Source organism: Molothrus aeneus, chromosome 26, assembly GCF_037042795.1.
Source record: "Molothrus aeneus isolate 106 chromosome 26, BPBGC_Maene_1.0, whole genome shotgun sequence".
NCBI classification, from domain to species: Eukaryota; Metazoa; Chordata; class Aves; order Passeriformes; family Icteridae; genus Molothrus; species Molothrus aeneus.
In genome coordinates, this window is record NC_089671.1 from 816,689 (window position 1) to 834,133 (window position 17,445).

Sequence of the window (17,445 nt, forward strand, 5' to 3'; positions counted from 1 at the left end):
GGAAGGGCGCAGGGGTGGTTTGGAGGCTCAGGGGTGGTTTGGAGGGCGCAGGGGTGGTTTGGAGGCTCAGGGGTGGTTTGGAGGGCGCAGGGGTGGTTTGGAAGGGCGCAGGGGTGGTTTGGAGGCTCAGGGGTGGTTTGGAAGGGCGCAGGGGTGGTTTGGAGGCGCAGGGGTGGTTTGGAGGCGCAGGGGTGGTTTGCTGTGCTCATGGCAGGGTGGTTTGGAGGCTCAGGGATGTTTGCTGTGCTCATGGCACCCCCAGGGTGGGTTAGCTGGGTGCCATGGGGACACAAGGGTGGCTGGGTGAGGTGGCTCTGCCACTCACCAATGTTCTGGCCTCTCTCTAGGACTCCATGTGTGAGAAGTCGGAGAACAGCCTGGGATATGGGCATGGCAACAGTGTGCCTGAGGACAGAGCCTTTCCAGAGCACTACCTGCCAGGCAGCAGCAGCAGCAGGGCTCCCCAGGAGGCCTCTGTGGAATACCTGCAGGCCGTGGCCGAGGTGCGCCTGTGCCTGGGCAGGGCTGCAGAGCTCATCTTCCACCTGCAGCAGCACACACGTGAGTCTGATTGCTCTGCTGGCAATGCTGCCTGCAGGGCAGCTGGGCTGGGCACAGGCATGCCCTGTGCCCTGCTAGGACCTGTTCTGGTGCATGGCCAAGAAGGAAAGCAGCAATTCCCTTTTTCCTTGGGGGCATCAGTCATGTCTGTCCCCTGTACCAGGTGTTCCAAGTGCTCTGTAGCTGGTAGCAAGGCTGTGCTGGTGACCCCAGTGTAGTTACTGTGGAACGAGATTTATTTTATCCTCCTGATGCTAACAGTGAGATTTATTTAGAGCCCACTAAATTGAACTTTAAAGCATAAATGCTGCTTGAGACCCAGGACTGCTGTAATGGTTATTGTTTTATATGAATGAGAGCTCTGCACAGCTAGAAGGGATTAAGAGTTTATATTGACGAGTTTATACCTTCCCTGTCAAAGAAATGAATCATTGTCTGAAATCTGGCTGAGGAAGTGCTCCAGACAACACCCGAGGAAGGGAGGGCTCTGAAGTTCTTCTGTGTAATAACACAGTACTAATAAAGGGACTTGGTGCTACCGCTGGGGCAGACAGGAAACTTTTACAGGATGGGATGTGCTTTTGCCTCGTTGTTTTAACCTCTTTTTTTCCCCTCCAGAGCCAGAGCAGATGAGGGAGGAGCAGCGTTACCTGGAGAGTGTGGAGAGGTTCTGCAGCCGTGCCAGGAACGACTGGCACCGCGTGTACCTGGTCAGGAGGATTGCCAGCCAGCACGGCATGGAGTTTGCTCAGAAGCTGGTCACAGAGCCACGCTTCAGCTGGGTGTTCCCAGCAGAAATTCTGCAGCAGGTAGACAAGAGGCATCTCCTGGTGATGGTTCTGGTCCCCTCTCTGCCTTCACTTTGTGCTGCTTTGGGGCGTTCCTACTGTTGTGTGGCTCTTGGGGTCGGGCCAGAGTGGCAGTGCTTGGGAGCTGGCTTGTCCTGGCTCTCTGGTAAATGAAGTCTCTCCTGGCAGCACCATGGCTGCTGCTGCTGCTGCTCTGGGGAGCCTGAAATGCCCCAGGGTGTCACTATAGGACACGAAATAACACAACGTGCACACACTGCTGTCCTCGAGGTGGAAAAGGGAAGTTTATTTTCTGACTCCAACATTTATAGATTTCCAAAAGTGACAGTGGATTGGAGGGTGACAGTGCCACCTCTCCAATGACACTGGATAAACGAACAGTCCACCAAATTTCTCCTCCTCCATAAAAGAATGCAAAACTATTATTATTATTATTCTGTAAATAAGTTATTTACAGAAGGTGCATGAGAAAGTTCGTTACAAGAATGTAAACATCAGAAGGCTTAGAAAATCTTAAAAAACCAGGGCGACACCAGGGCTCAAGAGGAAGGGGAGACTGTGCCTCCTCCAGCTGGGTGGCTGTCCCCAGAGCTGTGCTGGCTGTTGCCTTGGCAGGTGCAGCACAGCCAGTCCCAGCACATTGACCGGTTCCTGGTGTGTGGGGAGCGCTACCGGGCCCTGCGCGACGCCGTGGGACGAGCCATGATGGAGGGCACGGCCCAGGGGCTGCTCGAGGCCCAGGAGGTACAGCCCAGTGCTCCCCAGGCCCCTGCTGGGCCCTGGCCTCCCCCCAGAGCCCTGCACGGCCCCAGCTCTGCAGGGTCCCTCTGGGCAGGGTCTGTTCCCAGCACCTGGGGTTCCTGTTCAAGCACGTTTTCTTTACTTTCCCACCTGCACATCCCAGCACTGTAGCTGGGGCAGCTCTGGCCTGTTCCCAGCCACATCCTTGCTTCTTCCCCAGGCCTCCAGCAGCCCCCCAGCTCTGGAATCTGCTCACCTGCTCCTGGCCATCTTCCGAGAGGTCACTGCCCTGTATGGGGATCCCAGCCTTCGTCCCAGGCAGCAGGTAGGACACCCCCCTTTGGCAGCTTGTGACAAACCTGCTTGGTGGGTAAGGAGGAAGGGGATCTGAATCAGTGGTTGGAGGAGCTTTTGCTCCTGTGCTCCAGCCAGGGTGATGACCTGAGCTGAACAGGCTGGGGAGGCTTTGGGAGCAGGGCAACCCACGCTGGGAAGCAGCTGCCAGTGCTCTTTGTTTGGGTGAGGGCAGTATCCTGATGGCTTTAGCTCTTTCCAATCTGTGCTTTCAGCAAACAGAGGCCATGACTGAGTTCATCCAGAGCTGCCAGGTGCTGAATTCCCCGGAGCTGCAGCACCTTGCAGCTGCCCTGGTGAAGAACACCCTGCCTGGGCTGGCCGTGGAGCCACGGGGCCAGCAGGGAGCCCTGCTGGAGATGGCTGTGCACGTGGCTGCTGTGCTGCTCTGTGGGCACAGCCCTGTCCTGCAGCCCCTCAGGAACCTGGCCTTCCAGGCACACAGCATGCAGGTGAGGGCACGGAGCTCATCCCTGGTTCCTGCCTGTGTCTGCTGGATCTTCTTTCCCAGCAGCAATGCTCCAACTCACTGGTTGAGCTGTGAAACACTGGGGGGATTATTACAGGGCTGTTGGGGTCAATTAGCACAGCACCAAGCTCTGGACTGGTATCTTGTCAAGGCACCTCTCCATCCTGAGCAGGATGAAGCAAATTCCTTTGCTGATATTTGTGTGAGCGAGGCTGAGGGCAGCTGGCGGCTCCCCTGTGCTGACCTGCCTGCTCAGAGAGCTCTGGCTCCTCAGGCAGGGGCAGCACCAGCTCCTGGCTGCCCAGGGTGTGAGGGAACACGCCAGGGTGCATCAGCAATGCACTGCAGCATGGCTGGAGAGTGCATGTGCAAGTCTTAACAATGCTGACAGTTCTAAGAGGGGAATCTGAAAATCCGCATCACCTGCCTGACCTCTGCTCTCAGATATCTCTTGTGACCCAGTGAGCGCCTGCTGCAGGACAGAGCTGACTCACAGATCCTTCTGTGACTGTTTTCCCCTTTCCCTCCCCAGCACTCCTTTCTGCCCACCATGCCCGAGGACATGATGGCTCAGGCAAGGACCTGGACGGACATGCGAGGTCTGCACTGGTATGGTGAGTGCTGCTGGCTGCCTGGGGAAGCAATTCCTTGGGTCTGGAGAGGGAAACTCTTCCAAATGTGAGGACAAACACGCTCCTCAGCACGAGTTATCCATGGTAAATCCAGACTTGTAGACAGTTTGTGTGGGTGATGCACCAAAGGACATCCAGTGCTGTTTAGTCTTCAGCCTGCAGCTGTTCACAGAGCATGAGGGGGCACAAAGGCAACACAAACAGGGTGTGAGAGGAGAGCTCTGCCACCTTCCTGGCCTGCTTTGTCTCTGCTTCCCCCAGCTGGACCTTCCTGCAGCAGGGAAGGGGGGGTGAGAGCATTCCTGCCCTCGGCAGCAGAATCTGTCAGGCTTTTATTCCTTGTTTCTCAAGGAGAAGCAGCATTGAAAAATTCCTTGGCTTCCTGCGTGGGCCTGTCAGTCCTTTGGGCTTTTGATTAGATCTTCAGCATGTTTCTTGCTCCAGGATGATGGTACCAGTGAAAGGGAATAACAGGGGCTGTATAAATCTGTCTTAGAATAGTGTCCTGTTTGTTTCTCTCTTCACAGAATGCCCCAATGGCCACTTCTCCACTGTGGGAGAGGTAAGAATTTGGGACTGGTGGCTGTTTAAGCAGACAAAGCTTTCTACAATAAACTGTTTTATTTTGTTTACTGGTTTGAATGTTCTGATGCAGAGTTCCACTTCTAAACTCGATATTATTGATCATTTTGTCATTGTAATGTAAAATTTAGAATATCCCTAGCATTTATACCACAGATTGGGAAACATCAGGCAGAGGCCCAGTTTGTAGCAGGGACTGAATTAACCACCTAGAGGTTGGATTTTTGTTTCACTCCCTCTGTCTGCTGGAGAAGCTGTTGCTCTGGAATTCAGTGTTCTCCTGTTGCTTTCCCAGTGTGGGCTCCCCATGGAAATGAGCCGCTGTCCTGACTGCCACGTCCCCATTGGAGGCACCAACCACAAACCCGTGCAGGGCTTCCATCAGTCCAGGTGGGCTCTGCTGCAATGCCTGTGCAGGGATCAAGGGTGTAGGACTGGCCTGTGGTGCCCTCAAAGGCCAGAGGTACCAAGCACTTCATGCTGCTCTCTGGAAGGTGTAAGCAGGGGATGTGCAAGGGTAATCAGGCAGCAAAACCAAAGAAATTTGCTTTTCTGTGTACAGAACTGACTGGAAGCCTTCACTCCCCTGTGGCACTTTGAATTGGCAGCTTTTATGGCATTCCAAGACATTACGGGTCAAAAAGGCATTGCTGGGTATCAGAGATGTCTTGTTTGTCTAGGTTAAAAAAAACCCCCATACATGCACTTTCCTACAGGATTCATGAGGACAGGACTCAGACTGGCCACATCCTTGGAGATGTTGAGCACAGAAGGACACTGGGAATGTCTGACAGGGGCGTGTCCCCTGTGGTCTTTGTGCTGCTCCGTTTGCTCACCCACCTGTCCATGCTGCTGGGAGCCTCCAGAGACCCTCAGGTATCCTCCAGAAATGCTTCCAAGTGCTCACACAGAATGTAGGGGAACCTTTGTGTGCTGCTGGTCCTTTTCATCACACTGCCAAGTGGCCAGGGCAGTCTGTTAGGATGCAAAACCCAAATTCCCTCCCTCCTTGCCCAGGAGGGATTTTGGTTAATTCCTGCACTTCCATGCAGGCACATCCACCCAGCCCTGCCTTGATGGGCACAGGTAGCAGGAATCCCACAGGTGGGGGTGCCTGGCAGGACAGAGCTCTGTGTGCTTTGTGCTTCCCTGGATGTTTTTTGCTGTGCTCAACTCTTGCCTTTGTTGTCTTTAGTCCCTGGGAAGGATTATCAAGCCAACGGTGGATGACGTGGTGAGCTTCCTGCAGCAGCACATTCAGGAGGACCTGGCACAGCTGACCAGGACTTTGGGCAAGAGTGTGGATGACACCATCAACCTCCTGCACCTGGTGCTCAGCAGCCTCCTGCAGGCCCCCCAGCAGCAGCCAGGCCAGTGTAAGGAAAGCCACCTGTCCTATCACACCTGGGTGTGTTTGAAGGGCTGTGGCCATGCAGCCACCTTGCTGAAAAACCCCTTCCAACAGCAGCAGTGAGCTGAAGAGGAAAATAGAGAGTTTGAAGCTTCTTACTTAGGGAGGGAAGAATTTTTGGCTGTTTGCTTCTTTCAGTCGAGTACATGAGGTTTGCAAGGTTTGGTGCAGTCAATAACTCTGAAAATGAATTATTGACAAAACGGTGTCATGACAGATGGGCAGAGCTTGCAGCTCTGAGCAGAGCTGCTCTCCCAGCACTCAGCTCGTGCTGTGTGCAGTCCCTGCTCTGTGCTGCCTCTCAGTCACTCCCAGAAGCTCTTTGGGAGAAGAGGGATGGCACAGTGGGGCTCATGGTGGGGTCTGGAGTCACTGTGGCACAGAGGCATTAATGTGTAAATAGCCCATGTTTGGAGGGTGGGACAGCACCAGTCAGTGTTCCAAGCTTCACTCACTCTGTCATTGATCATGGTCTGACCTTGGACAACCTTCAGTATTTCTGGGGTTATGAAGGAGTTGTGTAAATGTCCCCATCATTCACATGAAGCTCCTGGAACCCTGGATCACTGTGTGATGTTTGGGTGTCACTCTCCAGCTGGACCAAGATACTCAGTTAACTTCTAGCACCTGTGAATCTGTGCTTTCTTTTCACTGAGATATTGCAGATGTAAGAGGTGAAATATTCCTGTTGCAGGGCTGGTGCAGTTTGATGAGTTTCTGTCCACCAAGGAGATGAGAAACAAATGGGAAGAAATTGTTGCAGACACAATTATTGTTCCTGAATTGGAGGTGAGAAATCTGCTATACAGAGTTAGTAGCTGAGCAGTTCAAAATCCACTGGAAATCTGATGTGCTGTAATATCTGTGCTGCACTTTTCACTATTCCTAAAGCCAGCCCATCCATGGCACAGCTGCAGGTTAAGGATTAGCCACCTTTATCTACCTGGGGAAATGGGAGCCTGAGACTGGAGTTGCTCTGGCATGAATTTGTATAGCTGGAAAAGCAGAAATGGCTTAGCTCAGCTGAAGGTATTTCACACTATCCAATAATTTATTCTTCTTTTAATGCAGGATTTAGATAAAAAGCTTCTCAAGTTAAACCGCCAGATCCAAGAGGATGAGAGAATCTCCTCCAACCCCATAGTGAAGATAGTGTATGGGGACCCAGCTGCATTCCTGTCCCAGCTGCCAGGGGACAGCCACGTCCACCACTCCAAGATGTGGAGCTGCCGCAGGAGGGTTTCTGTGGAGAACCTGGGCCACGTTGTGCAGCAGAAGAATGCCAAGGACACCGTCCCTCTCCTCTGGAAGTTCCTGCAGAAGGTGGGGCTGGCACAGGGCTGAGAGCCTGGCATTGCCCAGGACTAAACCACGTTTGGATATCTCAGTACTTGCTGTGATCTTGAGAAGGAACATGGAAGATATTGTTGTCTAACATTTAAGAAGTAACTCCATAAAAGTATTCCCAACTGGTGTGTCTAAGCACAGCCTTACCCACAGGCTCCCTTTCCTCTTCCAGGAAAATGAGCTGAGGCTGGTGAAATTCCTGCCAGAGATTCTGGCTCTGCAGAGGGATTTGGTGAGGCAATTCCAGAACACAGCAGAGATCAAACACTGCTCCATCAGGGAATTCCTCAGGGAGCCCCACTCAGGTGAGGAGATGCTGCCAAAATTGTAATTAATGAAAAAGAAAGTGCTGGATTGTCCAGTTGAAAGTGAAGGGGAAAACTCACCTTTTCCTTTTAACTCTCACCCAAATGAACTGAGACTTGGATAGGGTTGGAAAAGTTACCAGATGACTTTAAAGGGAATTAAGTACAGGAGATTTTTTATGAGGGGTGGGAGCTCTGTGCAGTGCAGCAGTGGTTCTGTGGGCATTTTAAGCTCAGCCCTAGAGCAGGGCTTGCCTAAAGAGTGGAATGAACATTCTTCCCTTTCTTTCACGAAGTTTGTGGCAACTCCTTCAATTGTATTTAAGTACAATTACTGATGCTTTTAAGTACTTATGGAAAAGTACATAAAGGTCATGCAGGAGCAGACAATAATGGAAAAGTAACAACTGAGCCAATGACTCCATTTGATACCTTTAGAAAGGTGTTTGGTGTCTGTTCAGTCTCTTGAACAGTTGCCTGGAGTTCAGTGGTGTGCTCTGAAGATCCCTGTATTGGAGAGTTTCACCAGTAAAAGGTGTTTTGTGGATTTATCTTTTTGTTGTTTCTCAGATGTGATGAGGGACCTGTTAGAGAGGAGAGTGAATGTGTTTCTGTCTGTCTGGAACAAGCTGAGAAGCTCCCTGGACACCAATGGTGAGCAGCTTCTTTCCCAGCCCTGCTACTTGTTCTGAGTTCAGGTTCCTCCCATCACTGATGCTGAGGCATATCCTCAAACCTGAGCTTGGCCATTGAATTTTAAGAATGTAGGTACAAGGATTTGTTTCCCTGTTGTACTATTCTGACCTGAACTTGTTTCCTTTCTCACCTGAACCTGTTTCCTTCTGTGCTTGTCCCTAACACCGAGCACACGGCTTTTCTCAGCTTGGTGCCTCCTCCTGCCCTGGCTCAGCCTGGGTGGCTCTGGGCCCCCTCAAGCACTGCTGTCTGTATTCCAGGGGAAATCAAGCTGCCCAAAGGCTACTGTGATGCTGAGCTGAGCCTGGACAGCAGGCTGGAGGTGCTGCTGCCGCGGCGCCAGGGGCTGGGGCTGTGCTCCACGGCGCTGGCCAGTTACCTGATCGGGCTGCACAACGACCTGGTGCACTCTGTCCACAGGCACACCAAGGAGGATGACAGGTGTGCTGCTGCCTGGGCTCTGCTGCATCCCCTGCTCCCTCTCAGGCAGCTTTCCCTGCTCCCCAGAGGCCTCTCCCTCTGAACACGAGCCCTTTGCTCCCTGCAGGTACCGGGTCAGCCCCGCGGAAGTGGCCGACCTGCACCTGATCAGCTACGAGGTGGAGAGGGACCTGATCCCTCTGATCCTGTCCAACTGCCAGTACAGCATGGAGAAGGGAGGGGAGACCTTGCAGGACTTTGATCTGGAGAGGATCCAGCAGCAAGTGATCAGCAAGTTCCTGCAGGGGAAGCCACTGATCACGCTGACGGTAGGAGGGGCAGGGCTGTGCAGCCAGGGGGGCTCTGGGAGCAGCATTCCAGGGTTTACATCCATGGGTTTCTGTCCTGACAGGGAATCCCCACCCTGGTGCACAGACACGACCGGAACTACGAGCAGCTGTTCAGTGATGTCAGGAACAAGCTGGAGCAGGTGGGTTTCTGCACTGCAGGAAGCAGGGCAAGCATGAAATCCCTGCTTTTCCAAGGGTTTTCTGTGCCTTCCCTTGTCCAGCCAAAGGCTTGCCTGCTGATTTTTCAGCATGCCTTGGGTACCTGCAATCTGGCCTTGTGCTGTCAGTCAGGATTTACAAAGAGAAGGGAAATGCTGAAATAGTTCAGCATTTCAGTTTCCTAAATCTGGGGCTCTGTTGTCTTCCTTGACTTGAGCAATTGGAACAGAAAAAGGAATGGCTCCAAAACAATATCAACTGTGACTTTGTGGTTTTTAGAGTGCTCTGCCCAGTTCTGTGATGAACATGATCAGTGGGGAGCTGCAGTCCTACAGTGATGTGTGTGATGCTCTGTCCCTCACTGAGATCACCCTGGGCTTCCTGGCCATGGCTGGTGAGAACGCTGACATGCTGCTGACTGAGTACATTGAGCAAGTTCTGCAGATGGGGGATCAGACAAACCCTCACGTGCTGCAGGTGAGTCCTGAGGGCACAGCTCAGACCTTTGTGGGGTAAAATCTGGTTTATGCTAAATCCAGCCTGTGTGACAGAGCCCTCTCACTTTCCCTCTGCTTGTCGTGGTATCAAAAACTGGATTATTGAGGGCAGCTGGGGAAGCGTGAGAGGGCTGGATGAGCTCTCCTGGGCAGGCTGGGGACGGGCTCCAAGGACATCCCTCACATCCACAGCTGTCCTTCTCTTCCAGGCCCTCAGACGGTGCCAGCTCAGGCACAGCATGGCCCTGTGGCAGCTCCTGTGTGCCCACAAATCCGAGCAGCTGCTGCGCCTTGGCAGGGTATGGCACCCCCAGCACCGCTGTGTGAGCTCCTCTGCTCTGCCCTGCTCTGCCTGCAGCTGCTCAAATGTGTCCTTGGGTTTTTTCTCCCCTCGCTGCATTTTTAGGATCCTTTTGCAGATGTCAGTTCAGACTACAAAGAAGAGCTCACCCCAGAGCTTGCCAAGCTCCTGCACGCATTCCTGGTCCACTCCAGGCTGGAAACCTTCCTGCAGGAGCTCCATGAAATGATCATCCTGAAGCTGAGACGTGCCCAAGCTGTGCAGGAATTCAAACCCACCTGGAGGTAGGAGTTGCACACCCAAAGCCACCACAGTTGTTGTTAAGTGAAGCTCCCCTGCCTCTGAGCGTGCACACAGTGGGAACACTCCCTTGGCACATGCGTGGCCTGGGGGACACGGCCCAGGCAGCAGCCTTAGGAATATCCACACTCATTTCTGGCAGGTGTCACTTCCATCTCACACAGGCTCTCTTGGGGACACTGCTGGAACACTCCAGGAGCTGCTGGCCAGGGCACAAACACCAGCACTACTGCAGGCACTTGAATAAAATAATAACAGAATCACAAACTCATTAAGGCTGGAAAACCTCCATGATGATCAAGGCCAGCCTCCAGGGATAGGCACAGCTCAGCCCCAGAGCTCAGCTCTGCCCTGCAGCCTCCCCTCACTGGGCTCTGTGCCTCCACCTGGCTGTTTAACCCTTCTCACTACACACACACCTGGTCACTTGTGCTATTGAGTATTTCAGGTGGTGCACTGCACTCATACTGTGGCACTTGAGGGGTTTTTTATCTGTTAATGCCATTCTGCTCTGTCTTCCAGCCTGAAGGAATCACTCTTGCCTTACCTTGATGACAAAGACTCTGAATTAGCTCCGGAGCTGGAAGACACATTCCCAGATGAGATTCTTCTGTCTCATGCCGCTGGTACCTGGAAAGCAGCTGCTGTCTTCAAGAGGGAGCACAGGGACAGTTAGGGCAGAGCCCTGCCAGGGACTGCCACAACACCGTGTCAGGGCTTCTGCCACTCTGGGCATTTGTTTGGGGCTTGTTGGTTGTTCCTTGGGTTTGGGGTTGTTGTTGTTTTTATATCTGATGTGAAGAGTGGCCTGGACGAGGGTGAAATAGACCCAGCAGCTCGCTGCGAACCCTGGATCGCCACAGCTCCAGAGCCACTGGAGGAACATGAAGGATTTTTTTACAAGCCATGGTGCCGTCGTGCCGGGCAGGGTTGATGTTTTCCTGCCTGCCTCTCTGCGCTGGCTGCAGAAGCGGCTCCTGCCCGGTGCCCCCCATGCGGCTCCTTCGCTGCCTTCGGCCCGGCCCGGCCGGCTTCTCCCCTCCCTTTAAATAAACTTGTTCAGCTCCCGCGCCTGCTCCCGGCTCCTTCTGGGATCGGGGCCGGGGTCCATGCCGCGATCGGTACCGGGATCGGGGCCGGGATCCGAGACGCGATCGGTGCCGCCGGCCCGGAACGGCCGCGCCCCGGCCGCGCTTTCCGGGGAGCGTTGGCGCTGCGGGACGGGCGGGCCCGGCGCCGCCATGGCCGCGTCCCCCGCCCAGCGGCGCCGCTGGAAACGGTAACGGGGCTGGGAACGGAGCTGGGAACGGGACTGGGAGCGGTAACGGCGGTCGGGCTGGGACGGGCAGGGACCGCCCGGCGGCGCCTCTGGGAGCGGGAACGGGGCTGGGGCCATGGCCGGGGCTGCCCGGCACCGCGTCCCCACAAGGCACGGGCACCCTCGGGAAGAGCCGCCGGTGCTCTGCCCCCGGCTGGGGTTTGGGGCTCCCCGGGGAGGGGACGGGGCGCGGTGAGCGGCCCGCTGTGAGCGCAGCCGGCCCGCAGGGAGCAGGCCCGGCTGAGGGCCAGCGTGCTGGAGGAGGACACTGAGCCCTGGCAGAAGGAGCCGCAGTTCTCGGGGCTGCACAGAGTGGGAGGCGTGGATTTATCCTACAGCAAAGAGGACGAGAGCCGAGCCTGCGCCTCCCTGGTCGTGCTCAGCTACCCGGATCTCGAGGTACCACCCGGCACGGGGCTCTGGGGCGGCGGGAGGTGGATATGGGGAGGAACGCTCACTGAGAGGGTCGGCAGGCCCTGGCACAGGCTGTGGCTGCCCCTGGGTCCCTGGCAGTGTCCCAGGCCAGGCTGGACACGGCCTGGAGCAGCCTGGGACAGTGGAAAGTGTCCCTGGCTGCCCCAGGTGCTGTACCAGGACTGCCGCATGGTGCCCGTCACTGCCCCGTACGTGGCCGGGTTCTTGGCCTTCCGAGAGGTCCCTGTCCTGGTGGAAGCTGTGCAGAGACTTCAGCAGGAGGAGCCCCAGCTCCAGCCTCAGGTGTGCTGTGTTTCCCTTGTCCTGAGCTGCTGGGCTGGGAGGGGCACGGGCAGAGCTGTGCTGGAGCATCCATTCCCTTTCCTTGGGGAGGCAGGAATGTGGATCTGGGAGCAGCCAGGCCTCCTGTGGGAGCCCATGGTGTGTGCTGGGCACTGCCAGTCCCACACTGCTGCTGCTTTGGGGACAGGCAATCAGGGGAGAATTGAGGAACCAAGAGAGATTCCTCCTTCCCTCAGAGCCAGCATCCCTGCTTGCTCCTTGGAGTGCTCTCAGTGCCCAGGAAGTAACATTTCTGCTTTGGCTTTTTCAGGTGCTTCTGGTAGATGGGAATGGCCTGCTCCATCCCAGAGGTAGGCTGTTCCTGGAGAGCCCTGTGCTGCTCCTTGGTGTTCCTGTTCCCTGGTATCCCACAGCTACAGCGGCTCCTTGTTGGCAGAATTTGGCATAGCCTGTCACCTCGGAGTCCTGACAGACCTGCCGTGCATTGGCGTGGCCAAGAACCTCCTGCACGTGGATGGCTTGGTCAGGGATGAGCTGCACAAGGAGCAGGTTAGGCCAGGCTGGGATTTGTTTTTTCACATCCCAGGGGAATTTGGACAGCCACCTACAATGATGTGCTAATGAGCTGATGCGTGTGTGTTTATCCCTAGGTTCGTTCCCTGCAGAGGTCAGGAGAGGCATTCCCACTGACAGGCGCCTCGGGGAAGGTCCTGGGCATGGTAAGCTGTCACTTGGCCCCTTGCCCCTCTCCACAGTGGGGCTGTCTCAGTGATCCCCTGCGGGAGGGCAGCTGTGAGCAGGCGACCAGTGGCACTGCTGGCCCCTTCCTGGGAGCTCAGGTGGCTGTAGGGAGCTGGCAGCTCAGGTGCTGGGAGCATTCCTGTCCGTGGCTGTGGCACGGAGGTGCTCCAGCAGCCTGGATGGTGAGCTGCAGCCTGGGAGAGGTGCCAGTTCCCTGGCAGCTCCCTGGGATCGGGCTGGGAGCGGCTGATTCAGAGCAGAGCGGGAACAGGCAGCTGGGAGACACTTCCTGTGGGTGCTGTCAGCATGGGCTGGCACAGCTCCTGCATCCCAGAGCAGCCTTGGGCGCCTGGGGCAGGGCCACGGGGACAGACAGGAGACATTGGGATGGGGGAAGTGTTCAGGAAGGCTGGGAGCTGCAAACACGGCGCTGCCACCCCCTACCCGAGGGCTCTGGCTGGCTCCTAACTCCACTGCCCCTGTGTGTGTGTTCAAACGAGCCTCTCCAGTGCCTGATCTCTCCTTTCTGGCTGCCCAGGTGCTGCGGAGCCACAGCAACAGCTCCAGACCCCTGTACGTGTCCGTGGGCCACCGGGTGAGCCTGGGCACGGCCGTGGCCCTGGTCAGGGCCTGCTGCCGCTTCCGCGTCCCGGAGCCCATCCGGCAGGTATGGCGCCCCTGGGGCAGGTACGGCACCCCTGGGGCAGGTACGGCACCCCTGGGGCAGGTACGGCACCCCTGGGGCAGGTACAGCCCCCTGGGGCAGGTACAGCCCCCTGGGGCAGGTACAGCCCCCCTGGGGGAGGTACAGCCCCCCTGGGGGCAGGGGGGACACTCCGGGGGCAGGGGGGGCACCCCGGGGGCAGGTACAGCCCCCCTGGGACAGTGTTTGCCGAGCCCTGGGCTGCTCAGGGCCTCCCTTTGCCCCTCCTCTGCTGGGCAGTTCCCCCAGCCCCTGGTGGTGCTCCCTGGTCCTTCCAGGCCCGTTCTCCTGATGTGCCCGGCAGCATTCCCAGCCCTGCCTGCAGGCCCAGCCTCGCTGATGCCCTGCTGGCTCGCTGCAGGCAGCTCCTGCCATGCTGCTGTTAATCCCCAGGAGCTGGCAATGCGGCTTTCCCGGGGGCCTGGAGCCCAGCACGGCCGCAGTGCTGCTCCTCTGGGCCTCTCCCGCTGCCGCACGGGGCCAGCAGCCAGCAGGGGACAGCACTGCATCGCTGTCACCGGGCTGCAGTGCTGCCACCGGGGCTCAGCCTTGGCTGATTGGGAATCGCAGCACAACTCGAGGAAAGGCTCTGGAGAAGCTCAAAGCCTCTGGGACTTCTGGCCTGGCAAGTGCTTCCCTTGTGCCTGAGGTCACTCTGCTGTTGGTGAGAGCCAGGAGTGACCCCAGGGCCTGCCCGGGTATCCCTGTCCCTCACACTGCCCTGGGACAGCCCCTTGGCACCTGCTGTGCCAGGCTGGGGGATCAGGTGTGTGCCCACCTGAGCAGTCCCCAGGGCAGTGCTGGGTGACCCTGCTGCTCCAGAGCCGCAGTGTTCCCTGGAACTGAGATCTGCTCCCAAACTACCCCAAAATCTGAACTCCTTGGAGCAAAGCAAGCCCTGGGGTGTCCAGAGCAGAGCTGCAGTTCCCAGTCTCAGCCCCAGTACCTGCCAGACTGGAGGAGGCTGCTGGAGCTCCTTATGTAACCTGCTCCAGCCAGGGACAGATGCCTCTGCAGAGCTCGAGCCAGCTCTGCAGTCTGCGTGTTCAAAGGGAAGGGAGAAGCATTCCCTTTGGAAACAGAAAGGTGTCTTGGAGCTTTTCATCACCCTCATTTCGCTTCCAGCCATCTCCAGGATTTGCTCATATTTGGAGCCTCTTCCAGTTCCCTGTGACCTTTTTCTTGGAGTGATGGAATGAATTATTATCACTTTTCTTACAGAGAGATGAAAAATCTGACAGGGGAGTGTGTTTACTCTAGAGGGGTGGCAGGAGATGAGGACCCTTAAACCTTTCCATGGGACTTGTCCCTGCTCTGCTTCCTCTGTGTGGTGACTGCCACAGCTCTTGGCACAGGCAGGGCTGAAAGCCTCAGCTCCTGAGCACCTGCAGCTGGGGTTAGGAAGTAGGAGGCTGTGGAGAATCCTGCCATGGGTGGCTGGTGTGGCCTTTTTGCTGTGGTACATCTCCAGAAACTGCAGACCTGATAGGAGAAGTGCTTACAGATTCCCCAGTGTCAGGAAAGAACCTGTGCATCACCAGGTCCTGCTCTGGAAGTTCTGGCAGGCCTGGAAGTGAAGTGGTTTGTGATAGCTCAGCTTTGCACAGCTCCTGAGGTTTGTGTGAGGGCAGCATGTGCAGTGCAGCTGCTGTGGCAGCTCAGTTCCTGCTCCAGGGGATGTGGTGCTTCCCAGGAATGCACATTACCCAGGCAGGGAGCAGCAGGGGTTCCATTTGCATTCAGCCCACAGTGTGGCTGTGCTGCCAAGGAGCTGGCTGTGGTGCAGATGAGAGGAGTGAGATCTCGGAGGAAGCAGGGGGATGAGCTGCCCTTGTCACCTGCAATCAGTATTTACATCCCACTCAGTCCTTGTTCCACGTGCCAGGCCCAGCCAGCAGAGCTGTGCTCCTGGTGGGGCCCTGCAGGGAGCTCCCAGTACAGCCCAGAACAACCAGAACAGCCTCAGTGGCCCTGGAGCAGCCCCAGGCCCTGCTGAGAGAGCTGCCCTTGCTCCTGGCAGAGGTCAGAACCCTCCCAGTGCACCCTGCTCATTCCCAGATCCCTGTGCCCACCCTCCCAGTGCACCCTGCTCATTCCCAGATCCCTGTGCCCACCCTCCCAGTGCACCCTGCTCATTCCCAGATCCCTGTGCCCACCCTCCCAGTGCACCCTGCTCATTCCCAGATCCCTGTGCCCACCCTCCCTGTGCACCCTGCTCATTCCCAGATCCCTGTGCCCACCCTCCCTGCTCATTCCCAGATCCCTGTGCCCACCCTCCCTGCTCATTCCCAGATCCCTGTGCCCACTCTCCAGGGCTTGCACCAGGAGCTGCTCTGCTCTCTCTGGGTCAGGTTCTGCCCAGCCTCCTGCTCAATTGCTGCTTCCTTCAGCTGCCCCTGGGTGCCCAGGGGATTGGGGCTGGCTCAGGAGGGAGCTGCTGGCACAGCCTGAGGGTGCTCCAGCCCACCAGGAAGGGAAGGCCTGCAGGTCACCCTCTGTGAAACGCTGAACACTCGCCCTGAGAAGAATGAGGCAGGGCACCAGGCTCTCCTCTGGGACTGGACAGCAGTCACTGGTGTCTCTGGGGGCACCCCCTGCAAGCCTGCTGTGCCCAGGGACCACCCTGGCCCCTCAGGTAACCTGCAGAGAGCAGCATTTCCACAGGCAGCAATCCCTCTGAAAATAGCCCAGATCTGTGAGGGTTATTGTGGGCAGTGATCCATCTTATTGATTAGCCTGTGGCTAATCACCACCTTAAGCTGACTCCAGTGCTGTGCTAGGAGTGAGCCCTGCCTGGGAGCTGCCACCTCATCAAGCACTGGCTGATGTTCTCAGCAGAATGTGCTTGGGGTTTTTCTTCCCTACAAGAGTAGTTGGTAGCTGTGCCTCCTGCTCCTCGCTGTGCCCGTGGGGACCATTGAGCAGCCTCCTTCCCTGGTTATAAAATCCATCACGTAATCGCTTATCCTGAAGAGTGATCAAAGTTATTTGTCAGTTCGGTTATGAAACTGTCCAATTATAGAGAGGAGGGAAAAAAATCTCCCAAACAAACCACTCCTTATGTAACTCTCTCCTCCTCAGCTGGCAGGAGGCTCTGCAGTTGTGGAGCAGGTTCCAGCAGCAGGCACAGCCTCCACCGAGGGCCTGGGGGCTGCAGGAGGGGCTCCTGGGGAGCAGCACAGGGTGGAGAGCAGCAGTGCTTCAAGGACAGGCCCCAGGGATGTGTTAACCCAATTTCTGAGCTCATCACCAGACACTGTGAAGCTTTTCCAGCTGGGAAGGTCACATCCTGCTTTGTAGGTGGGGAGAGACACTCTGCCTTTGAGGTGGGCACAGCAGCTGCCTGGAAATGGCACAGAAGTTTCTAAAAGAGGAAAAACTTTGAAGGACTGTAAAGATCAACTGCCAGTCCTCAAAGTTGTCCAGGAGCCCGGGATGTGCTTGTGGTGGCACCAAGGGTCTGCTGCTGGTGTTGTGCAGCACTTGAGGGCTGAGCAAGCACCCAGTGAGGGCCCAGCAGCACTTTCTAACACTTCTGGGCTGTGGCTGGTGCTCTCCTTGCTGAGCCAGGTGGGATGTGCTGACAGCAGGCTGGATGGGCACACTGGGGTCACAGCCAGGCTGCTCAGCCCCTGCTCACTCCTTTTCCTGCTTGCTTCCAGGCTGACATCAGGTCCAGGGAGTACCTTCGGAGGCAGCCCTGTGCTCCAGTGGAGGGGCTGGAGGCTGTCCCTGCCAGCCCAGAGAGGTGGGTGTGTGGGCTGAGGGCATCTGCTCATGGCATGAGCTGCAGTAATGGCATTAAGGGTACAGGCAGGGTAATGGGGTGAGCTCAGTGGGGAGGTCAGGACATCATGCAGAAGGTGATTTCTGCTCCCTGTGGCCACACTGCCTCACACGTGGTCCTGAGCTGGGGAAGGGCAGCAGGGATTTGCTCTTTTTTCAGCACTGCTCATAAGCAAAGCCCCAACGCCCACAGGTGTGACCTGAGGGGAACAGAAATACCTGCAGGGAGCTGGTTTTGGCCCCAGG

At 56.4% G+C, this 17,445-nt stretch overlaps 2 protein-coding genes across 2 annotated transcripts in view; both read left to right on the top strand.

Annotated features, from left to right (window-relative positions):
- The window catches only part of RNF213 (ring finger protein 213), a 43,192-nt gene extending 32,188 nt beyond the window's left edge, over nucleotides 1–11,004 (top strand). The window contains exons 46-66 of the mRNA XM_066565811.1: nucleotides 348–561; nucleotides 1,180–1,370; nucleotides 1,986–2,114; nucleotides 2,332–2,436; nucleotides 2,681–2,917; nucleotides 3,467–3,548; nucleotides 4,094–4,128; nucleotides 4,444–4,538; nucleotides 4,865–5,024; nucleotides 5,344–5,524; nucleotides 6,254–6,348; nucleotides 6,631–6,882; nucleotides 7,079–7,211; nucleotides 7,782–7,865; nucleotides 8,168–8,348; nucleotides 8,455–8,656; nucleotides 8,740–8,817; nucleotides 9,116–9,313; nucleotides 9,543–9,632; nucleotides 9,740–9,918; nucleotides 10,457–11,004. Of these exons, the coding sequence (XP_066421908.1) occupies nucleotides 348–561; nucleotides 1,180–1,370; nucleotides 1,986–2,114; nucleotides 2,332–2,436; nucleotides 2,681–2,917; nucleotides 3,467–3,548; nucleotides 4,094–4,128; nucleotides 4,444–4,538; nucleotides 4,865–5,024; nucleotides 5,344–5,524; nucleotides 6,254–6,348; nucleotides 6,631–6,882; nucleotides 7,079–7,211; nucleotides 7,782–7,865; nucleotides 8,168–8,348; nucleotides 8,455–8,656; nucleotides 8,740–8,817; nucleotides 9,116–9,313; nucleotides 9,543–9,632; nucleotides 9,740–9,918; nucleotides 10,457–10,610 (3,075 nt within the window). The 3' untranslated portion in view covers nucleotides 10,611–11,004. The remainder of the gene's footprint in view (nucleotides 1–347; nucleotides 562–1,179; nucleotides 1,371–1,985; nucleotides 2,115–2,331; nucleotides 2,437–2,680; nucleotides 2,918–3,466; nucleotides 3,549–4,093; nucleotides 4,129–4,443; nucleotides 4,539–4,864; nucleotides 5,025–5,343; nucleotides 5,525–6,253; nucleotides 6,349–6,630; nucleotides 6,883–7,078; nucleotides 7,212–7,781; nucleotides 7,866–8,167; nucleotides 8,349–8,454; nucleotides 8,657–8,739; nucleotides 8,818–9,115; nucleotides 9,314–9,542; nucleotides 9,633–9,739; nucleotides 9,919–10,456) is intronic.
- Nucleotides 11,005–11,116: 112 nt separating this feature from the next.
- ENDOV (endonuclease V) lies at nucleotides 11,117–17,209 on the top strand. The gene is given in 9 exon segments (XM_066565851.1): nucleotides 11,117–11,213; nucleotides 11,480–11,651; nucleotides 11,835–11,969; nucleotides 12,280–12,319; nucleotides 12,406–12,518; nucleotides 12,620–12,688; nucleotides 13,249–13,377; nucleotides 17,076–17,172; nucleotides 17,175–17,209. Coding segments are annotated over 9 exon segments (828 nt in total). The 5' UTR covers nucleotides 11,117–11,175.
- The last annotated feature ends 236 nt before the right edge of the window (nucleotides 17,210–17,445 follow it).